Genomic DNA, 9,987 nt, shown 5'->3' with positions numbered 1-9,987 from the left:
CAACAAAAGGTATCTTGTGGGAGGGCCAAATTGACCACGCACGGAAGGTTCACTGCGACCACCCCTCCTGTAGGCTAACGCTCAACCCGCCTTTCGTGACCTTTCCCGCCGACCCACCCTCCTTTTCTCGTCCCGCCACCAAATCACGATTCCTGTTGCGGGGGTGTTTTGCCGCGCACCCCGGTGCTCCCTCCCAGATGTGCCCTCTCGCAACCTCGCGCAGTAGGAGCTCGGCGGTGGCCTCGTGCCACCGCTCCCTTGAGCGTGCGGCTTGTGTGGACGAGCGGCATGCATGGACGGGCAGATGGAATGCGCGGTCGGTGGACACTGGGCATAGGCAGGACGCGGCGTGGGAAAAAGTAGATAGAATACGGGGGAAAAGAAGAAAAAAAGAGAGAGATAAAAGAAGACCCACTAACATGTGGGTCCTGGCGGCAGTTTTTCTCTTTTAGTGGTTTTGGCAATGCAGTTGTACAAAATGCTACACAAACAAAATTTTCCGTGGGCTGCTATACCTGCTCTCTCTTGTTGATATGTCCACGTTTAGCAATCCATTATATAAAGGCTATTGAAGATGCTCTAAGGATCCATCAAATATTTAATTTGAAAAGAATATGCATCGAGCCAAAATGACGTCTCTCTAGAATCCTACTACCAATGATACTTCGGTCGGTCATACTTGCAATGAAGATTTCAGGCTTTTAAATTTCTAGGGCACCAATCCTAGTAGCTAGTTAGTAGTGCTCCCTTAACAAACTATGTGTGCGTATGCTAATAATAACCTGCATGAGGATGTATGTTGCAGTTGTGGGTTTCTGAAGGATGCATTTGTCAACAGGCGCAGTCTATGCCAGTGTTACATGTGAACCATTGTGTTGTACAGTATAATAATTCAAACTGCGCTACCAAGGTTCGTTTGCATTTGGAAAATACTCCATCCCGAGCTTTGACAACCACAAAGTGAGCCTAAGACTTTACTCAGCCAGCCATCATATTTCGTGGGACAGCCTTGAGTACCAATGTTTTCTGCCTTCAGTATCTTCAAAAAATGGTGTATTCAAGCATAAATGTCCATCACTTAAACCACAAGTTTTTCCCAATAATAAAATGCTGCACACCCAGGTAAAGCAAAACTATATGTTCTAATAAAACAAATGATACGTCAAAACTGAGGCATAGTAGGATTTTTTGGAGGGTTTTCACAGGTTACCGTTCTTACATCAAAACTGAGATGGTGTTGCCACGAGGGTATGGGGTGAACTATCAAAGGATACCGCTGTTATGATTGATCCACACATTATAGCCCATAATGGAGCTTAGATACAACCACATCCCTTCTGCCCATACTTTTCAGATGATTAATTTTTTCTTTCAATTTCTGGCTGCAAGCAGGGTAACTTCAAGCGGATAACTTCAAGTCCTCTTTTTCTTTGACGATCTACTACCATCTGTTTCTTTCCTTTTTGATTTTTCCCTGTGCTTCTCTTTCTTGTCAGCATTTGTCTTGCTTGATTTTACACTAATAACACCGCTTCCAGACAATTTCCCATCCTGCAGAGCCTTCTCAATCTCAAAGGCATCACTGTCAATTGCATATTTCTGCAGTAATTTTGGGTCCACAGTAGCTTCTTCTGCAGCTCTTCTTTTTTCCTATATTAGGCCAACAGTAAAGGTTACCGAAGACAGTAAACATGGGAGAAATAGGCATTCTAACCATTCCACATCAGAATTTAACATGTGGTGATGTATTTCTGAATCCTCACCTTCACTTCCTCAGCTGCTTCATCAAGGTCTTCGTCCATAGATCTGCCAAGTGGTGCCATTTCAATCTGAATACAATAACACAAACAGGTCAAAATGGAGTTGGCAAAAACTATTCGAACCAATGGACATGCTTATACTGGCATGATGCCAAAACACAAAAAAGAAAAAGGCATTTCATATTCAAACATTAAATTGACAAGAAAACAATTTATTTTACTTACTTCCTTTAGTCGTGGTAAGGTTGCTTCAATTTCTTTTCCTGCAGTGTTATGAAGGTAACCATATAATTTCTTCATTGTCTTGATGAAGTTAGATAGAACTTGTTCCCTTTCTATGCCAAGCTCTTCCTGTCAATAGTGCAACCAAAAGTATAATTGACAACTATTTGTACAATGATTTCGAAAATCTTGAGTTTGTAATCAACTCAGCTAACCTTTGTAGCACTTATATCTTTGTCCTGCAGACCCATACAGAATAAAACAGAAGCTTGGGCACCATGTAGTGTAACAGGAAGCTTCTCTGAAAAGTACTCATGTGCAAGGATAGGGACAAGATCCAGAATCTACAACAACAAAATATTCAAATTGGAAAGGTGTATCCCACATATAACTAACTATAGGTTCATTGGAGAGGTTTATTTGCACATACTAAAGTTGGCAGGCACTGTAGCATTCAAATTTCTATGCAAACAAGCATTTAAGGGGATAGAATATACTCTAAAGAAGAAGAGAAGATAACAACCTCAGATAACGCTAACCAAGATGAAAACTGTTTACAACTAGATCACAGCAGTTATACATATACTCCCTCCGTTCCTATTTAATCAACGTAGAGTGGTGGGACTAGTGGGAACGCGGGCATGTACGTGCGTCATAGATTAAATCAGAACCAAGGTAGTAGTAATTATTACAACTAAGCACACAGGTATAAAGAGAAAACTTCAACATGCTTTTTAAGTTTCTAAGGATTGGTGAGGTCAATATGCACAACAGGTAGAAGAGATTTTACAGCCCCTCTCAAAGGAAACTATGTTGCGATGACTACATGAAAATATAGATGCTTCATTTATTTGATCAAATTCTTACCAGATGATAGTCGACCAAGTTGTTAGAATAAGCTTCTAGCCGCTTCATGTCATGTGGCGATAATACGTCTCTCAATAACTTCGATGTAAGACTGATATCATATTCTGAAGGCTTGTGATGTGAAAAATCTATTTTGGAAGCCAAAACACTAGAAGCATGACCAAAAAATATTATTAGAGAAGCACATGTCTTTTGCTAAGAAAACAATATGAATGTTAAATATACCTCATTGCAAGCTTAAAGTTGAGATGCCGGAAAGATGTTCCCAACAGCCGCCTGAACCTTTGTCTGAAATCTGAACAAATTATATTCAAACTTAGCAACCACCAACAGCATGTTTCTTAAGCAAACGTATGCTGTAAAACAGAAGCAAGCAATACTATATTTGCATCTATCAGCTAAGCCATAAAACCGACTGATGTACGCAGCTACAAATGAAGCAGCTTCAGTTCAAAATGCCACTTACAATAAAATGTAACAAAAACTAGCAGGCATACCTTGATAAAATGGTTCCAAAAATCCAAGTTCGATCGAACCACCACCAACTTTTATGTCATCGCTATTTAAGGGACTCATGGCCATGCAGGTATGTTCACCAGTAACAGCACTCTTAAGAAACAAAAATTACAAATTAATGGACATGATAAAAGATCAGCAGCGGTGAAGAACAAAGAACCTCATGGGATAATCAGATTAGATCATTACTGGAATCTGGCCCACATAGAATGGACAGAAGTTGTGCTTCCGCCAAAACCGGAAAAGTTCCTGTGTCAAGCCAAAAGATACACCAAGATAATGGAGCTTTTCAGGACGACGATCCTTAAGATTAACAAGCAGTGGTGGAAGATTTGCCCTAGGCTTTATGCACTCTTCTAGCAGAGAAGCCTGCAAGAATATAAACAAAATTGGAATGTACAGACTTGAGGAGCAGAAGCCATAAAATAGTGGCAGCTGTACTAAGCAAACGATGGTGTTACATCATAAAGCAGATTTTAATGTACCCATAATAGTACTTACATATAATCAAATTCAAATTATATAAAACTTTCACAAATAGATATCAGGTTAATTTTTTAAAGTACTCCCTCCATCCATAAATAAGTGACTCAACTTTGTATGGATGCAGATGTATCTAGATGCATTTTAATTATAGATGCCTCCGTATCTAGAAAAAGTTGAGTCACTTATTTTAGGACAGAGTGAGTATGAGATCTAGAATTAGAAACTATTTGAAAAAAAAAATATTATGGAACCATACAGGTGTATTATAATAATTGAACTTCAAGCTGCCACACTATAAGATATCCATAAAAAGAATAAAAAGTTTAAAACACAGTTGTTCAAATGTACCTTCTCTGCAGCTTCACTAATTTTAACTCCAGGCTCTTCAACTTCCTCCTCATCTTTAAATACTGACATTTTTCCTCGATAATAACTTTGAAGACAATCAAATTCAATGTATTTGTCAATACAATAGGAATATATTAAGGTAAATCAAATAAAAGGTTGAGACTAACATTGATATGATATAACTACTAAGAGAAATTAAGCTCTGCTATTCCAAAGATAGAAATAGGCAAATACTACCACAAACATGCCTCTTTTGTCAGTACCACTGCAAACAATAAAAAGAAATATAGAAATGCTCTTACCACTTCAACAGTACATTTTCTATTCAGGGTTCTCTATTACTGCCCTGGTTCTCCAACCACAGCCTGATTAATGCTACACAAGCAGATACCACCATACAGCATTTTCCAAAACACAGAACAGAGATACATTTGGACATATAGAATTAATATTTCGAAGTATGTGAATATTACTGGAAATTGGGAAATTTGATGGTTAAACCCTTCTTGCATTTTTCTAGTTTTCTTTATCTTCTGGCGGAGCAGCAGCACTAAGATCTGGGGTTGGGAGGGAGCTGTGGGGTGCCCAGATCAGAAGCAACGGCATGTAAGAGGCTGAAAAAGGGCTGTCACTGTGTGGGCTTTTCACTGAGAAAGCGCCAGTGTAATGGGTATGGTGAGAAAGGATTGTTCAAACAAATTAAAGTGGGGGTATGAGACGCGTCGGGGCAGTATCAAGAGGTATCCGAGATGTATTCGTCTAAGAAAACAAGAATTCTCCAACAATAGCAGTACACAGATCTAGGCGTACTCAAAGTATCTGGTCAGCATACAAAATGGCGACGATCACTAGGACCAGGCCCGGCACATACCCAACACCTCCTGAGCTGTGTGCTGCAGCACTATCAGAGGTGGCGCTACCTTCCTGGCATCACTGCACCGCAGGAAAGGGTGATGAGTTTCCAACACTACAAGCTAGGTGGTCTAGGTCGACCTTCAGTGAATGACAGCACCTGCTGCTTTATCTGCATTGACCTCTGCGGGAGCTATGTGACTACAGCCATTGTACACATCGCGCACTTTCACAAGCAGCATATGTTAATACCTCATGTTCCAGGGTCAGCCATGGCTGCTCCATTCCAACCTGTCATGTTTCAACACGATGGAGAAGATACAATCAATCTCCAGCTGCCTAACATATGAGCCTGCCACTATTCTCTCCATAGCAAAGCAATGCCACTAGCCTACTATGAAGTGCACACAAGTCAGGCCCATGTGGCAGCAAACCGAACGCCAACAAGCAACTAGGGCAAAAAGACCATTCAAACCACTAACAGTGACACTGACCGAATGCGTGAAACTAATACTCCCTCCGGTTCAAAATAATTGGCTAAAAATGGATGTATCCAGATAATATTTGGGCAATTATTCTGAACCAGATGGAGTAATATTTTCACGAACTGGGCAATTATTCTGAACCAGATGGAGTAATATTTTTCACGAACTTATATAGTTTGGGATGGTACTTGGCAAAGAAACAACCGTGGAATAGTTGCCTAATTTCCTTTCTTTCGAATAGAATCAACTGATAAACACATAGATGGAGAAGGAAGAAAAAGTGTAGTGTATAACCTTGCTAGGCGTTGGACAGCAGCTGAACCATACCCAAGCTGCGTTTAAAAAGAAGGCATTTAGAACAGGGAGTTGTATTTTCCGGAATCAACATGGAGTAATGTAAACATAGGTATCGAACACATTCAATTAAAAGTAAAGACAGTACCCTCAGGGCACTTGGATGAACAGCGATTCGTACTATCCGAGCTCCTGATAGACTGGGAAATACATTGTCTTGAAATTGTTCGCAAAACTTCCATGGTATTTGATCACCGGAAGGGGCATGGCCCTCATTTAGGCTTCTGATAGCTGATTTTCGAGATATTTGTCCTTCCAGGCAGACCTGAAAATTCCAAACAAGGTCTAACAACTTAAAGTGATGCGGATGTGTGATGTACTATCTAGTATGATCTAATCTTAATTGCTTGATGAACTAAGTGGATAGTCCATGTCTTGAAGTCGGAAGGTATAGCAATATGAACAGAACTTGAATGGTGAGTTTAATTAATAGCACAAAACCAATTTGTTCAAGTATAAAAGGCGCTATAATTTACTACAGAATTAGAAGATTGTCACAGAAGAATCGTACAGGAGTAATGTAACATCGGATGAGATAAAGCTGTGATGTACCACTATAGCATTAGAAGAAAAATAAAAATCGAAAGAGGGAAATATGTCTAAGGTAGCCTAGCCCAACTTGGTTGGATCAATAAGCTATTTAAACCAAATGGTCCAAAAATCTAACCCAGATGTGTCTAATTTCTACTACTCCCTCCAATCATTGAATAATTGGAACAGGCATTAATCATATGTTATGTTCTTTGCACCCTGCGGCTTGAGCAAGCTCCAACAAACTAACAAAATATGATAACTTTATAAAGGGTTCGGGATTTCATGTAAACAGTAAGTACTGCCTATGTGTAGTACACACAGGGGGCAAAATAACACTTCAACAATAGTCAAATACTAAATTTTAGTTTGCTCAACTACAGAACTAAGTAAGAATATTTTGTTTAAACACACATGATCTACTGAAGAAACAAAGCTAAAATAGGATATTAGGTAAATGAACAAGAATATTTTCTGTGTTTTATTTGGGGCCGACATTAGCATGTACCCTCATGCATACAGGAATATTCTGCTGTGCAATCAACAACCCATCCAATGGCAATCATCAGCAGAAAAACTCAAAATAAGATCCTCCAAAAGATAATCAGGATATAGTATCCAAACCTGAATCACACACAAAATATCAGGGAGCTGGTTTTCGGACTCATTAACCTGGCCTAAAAAATTAGGAACACAGGTTAGTACTGTATAACAGTGTTATCATATAAAACTGGTGAGCTCGCAAATCAATTTGGTCAATACCAAGCAGTACAAAAAGGTGATGTGCTGGCGCATCAGCCATCAATTGCAAGTCATTGGGAGAATTTTTGTAGTGAGAAGCAACATAAAGCGCCATCATCCTCTGAAATATTAAGTATACAGAATAAATGCATTGGTGGACATGTAAAGCACCTATATTTCAGTTTTATATTCAAACCAAATATATAAATTTACAAGAAACAGAACATCATTAGTTCATACCTGTAAAAATACCTCACTCTCCTTGTGATACGAGAATAGTGTGTCCCGGTTGACATAATACAGCTCACAGTCTTCTGGGTCAGGCAGCCTAAAGAAAACCAGACTTGTTTGCTCAACATGTAACAGTATAAGAAAAGAACAGTACAACGCCACAAGAAGTCAGATGATACTTACGTGCTGATATTTGGAATGGAGTTTGCAAGATCCAAACAAAGTAGCTCATTAAGCCAGGTTTCAATAGGATCACCAGAGGCATATCTAATGGATTCATTCAATTCAATTTTCTTAAACAGCCTACCTACAAGGCAAAATAAAGCACAAACCATGTGTAAAACACCCCAACGCTAAGAAGGTTCTTTCAAAATGTAGACAGCTCGTTTTAGATGAAAGTAAGATGACTCTTACTGGAATTGGGTGCGACACTCGAAGCTGATGGCTGGCTTTGGGATTCTAACTGCTGGAGGAGCTTCAAAGACAAGGATCGGCCTGTTCCTTCATACCTTCAACACAAATATCCAGAATGGTCACCTTCATGAATTGTGTTTCTAAGAGTATTAGTAACTGAAGCAAACATACCCATTGACGGTGGAAGATAGGAAAACAAGGTATGGACCGAGCAAGGACTTCACAATAGGTAATGGAATGGCAGCAGCTTCATCAATGACAAGAAGTTCAACTTGAGAAAGCTTCCCATGATCATGTGGTTTCATATACTGCAAACAAGATAAACTTTTGAACTAGTTCGCTGATACTAAGCAAATTACTGTTCAGCAATAGCAATATATGTCCACAAACACGTAGCTTAATACCTGGATTGTTTGACGATGCTGCTTGTGGACGTTTATTTGTATTGTTGCTTTCCTGAGATTTGGATCTGCACTCTTCACTACATCATAATGCAAATGCTCCTGAAAAGCGAAAAGGAAGCATTGATTGCATTAACGACATAATATATGCTTAAAACTTGAACAATTAAACAAGATAATAGAAAGACACCTTGTACTCCAATGCATTCATTCCTTTGCAGACAAAATCAAATAGTGTATTTAGGTTCTCTGGACTCGGAGCAGTGACAAATATATTTGAATACCTAGAAAGTCCAAAGCATTAGCCTTAATTAGAGGAGCACATGAAATACATCAATAACACAACTGAGTTGAGTTTTACCCAGCTGCAACGGCTCCAGCAATAGCAAGACCAAGGGCTGCTGATTTCCCACGTCCACGAGCTGCGAGCAAGGCAACCGTACTCCTAAGTGACTTGTCCAAAATAGAGTCCAGGAAATTGATGACCGCTTTACCCTGTAAATGTTTTATCCATTTTCAGTTTATGCCAGGGATAACAGTTTTTAATGCCTAAAGGGAGATGCAGAGAGTGTAAGAGGTATGTAAACTGCACCTGATCCATGGTGCAGCACTTCCCAATCAAAGGGCCAACAGGAAAGTCTTCACGGAACTGATCTTTTAGGTCTTTCAACTCTCGCTCCCTTTCTGACAATCCCTCAGAATCCTAAGTGCACAGCAGGTCAACAAGGAATAAGATTTACCAAATTGAAACAACCAGAATCTTGAGAAGATGCATCATTTCACGATAGGCAGAAGAAGAAAATCCATACCTCATTGTTTGTAACTGGTTGTATGAATTTCATGTGAGATGATATAGGCAAAATGTTGAGTTCGTCATCCATGACGATGCATGCTTTGCATGATGCTATGGACAGTAAGAACCTCTCGTTGAACCTTGTGGCTGCGGTAGTATGAGACTCTGTTCGGAACCTTTCGTGAACATCCTGTTATTAACATAAGGCGCAAATTCGTTTACTTTGACTGAGCGGGCAAACAATCTATCTAGTATACAGACTTGAATCCAAAATTATGTTTGTTTTCTCATAAACTTCAAATGCGAAGGGGTGTCAGTGGAAGATAAAAATGAGCTCACCATAACCATGGTATATAAACTGGTTAATGAGGAGAGCGAAGAGAGAAGCAGGATGATCAACCCACCGCCCTCAACGGTCTCAATGGTTCTGGCCAGAAGGTTGGGCGTCAGAGCCTCAAAGTCCTGCACAAGCACATGCAGAATTTCACCGCAAAGCAATAATGAAACTGCAGGAAGCTTGTAGAGAGAGAGAGAGAGAGAGAGAGATGGGATACCTGCAGTATGCACATTCCGAATGTGTTGCCCAGAACCCTCTCCGAGTCCTTGTACTGGCAATAGGTGATGTCTGATGTCTCCAGGAAGAGGGAGAATGGGTCTGCCTTCTCTGGGTCCATGAGCCCCCGCTGCATGAGCTTCTTGAGCTGCTTGGCGCGCTTCTTCCTGTGGCTGCTGATCTCGAGCTTGTTGCGGTAGCACCAGAGGACGGAGGGTCGCGACTTGACCCGGGACTTGGCGAGCATGTAGTTGAGGTTGACGATCTGGTCCCGCGACTTGTCGCCGACGATGATGAACATGGAGCGCTGCCGCTGCCGCACGCCATTCTCGATCAGCGTGCGGATGCGCTCGTCCACCTTCTTCCTCATCCTCGCCGCCGCCGCCGCTCGCCGGTCGGGGTTTAGCTAGGGTTTTCGGGCTGCCGGCGTCGA

General features: G+C 40.6%; 1 protein-coding gene across 1 annotated transcript; it reads right to left on the bottom strand.

Moving 5' to 3' along the window:
- Nucleotides 1–1,123: 1,123 nt before the first annotated feature.
- Nucleotides 1,124–9,924, bottom strand: LOC124701396 (RNA cytidine acetyltransferase 1-like). Its single transcript, XM_047233446.1, has 24 exons — nt 9,556–9,924; nt 9,341–9,463; nt 9,018–9,191; nt 8,801–8,911; nt 8,570–8,703; nt 8,399–8,492; nt 8,212–8,310; nt 7,979–8,115; nt 7,808–7,902; nt 7,577–7,700; nt 7,403–7,490; nt 7,184–7,283; nt 7,046–7,098; nt 5,979–6,155; nt 5,831–5,868; nt 4,200–4,284; nt 3,555–3,734; nt 3,347–3,458; nt 3,075–3,144; nt 2,850–2,997; nt 2,198–2,326; nt 1,986–2,111; nt 1,764–1,829; nt 1,124–1,650 (listed from the first exon to the last, which is right to left on the bottom strand). Exons 1-24 carry the CDS (start codon nt 9,922–9,924, stop codon nt 1,414–1,416), a joined length of 3,069 nt encoding a protein of 1,022 aa, XP_047089402.1. The 3' UTR covers nt 1,124–1,413.
- Between the last annotated feature and the right edge of the window lie 63 nt (nt 9,925–9,987).

This window comes from Lolium rigidum, chromosome 3 (assembly GCF_022539505.1).
Source record: "Lolium rigidum isolate FL_2022 chromosome 3, APGP_CSIRO_Lrig_0.1, whole genome shotgun sequence".
Taxonomy (NCBI): Eukaryota; Viridiplantae; Streptophyta; class Magnoliopsida; order Poales; family Poaceae; genus Lolium; species Lolium rigidum.
The sequence above is the reverse complement of the archived record's forward strand: the minus strand, read 5'-3'. Positions and strand labels throughout refer to the sequence as shown.

Coding starts and splice junctions, on each gene's coding strand:
- LOC124701396 (XM_047233446.1), bottom strand. CDS start 9,924: ATGAGGAAGAAGGTGGACGAGCGCATCCGCACGCTGATCGAGAATGGC. Junction 8,116..8,211: donor AGCATCGTCAAACAATCCAG/GTATTAAGCTAC, acceptor TCTTGTTTGCAG/TATATGAAACCACATGATCA. Junction 7,491..7,576: donor TCCATTCCAAATATCAGCAC/GTAAGTATCATC, acceptor GGTTTTCTTTAG/GCTGCCTGACCCAGAAGACT.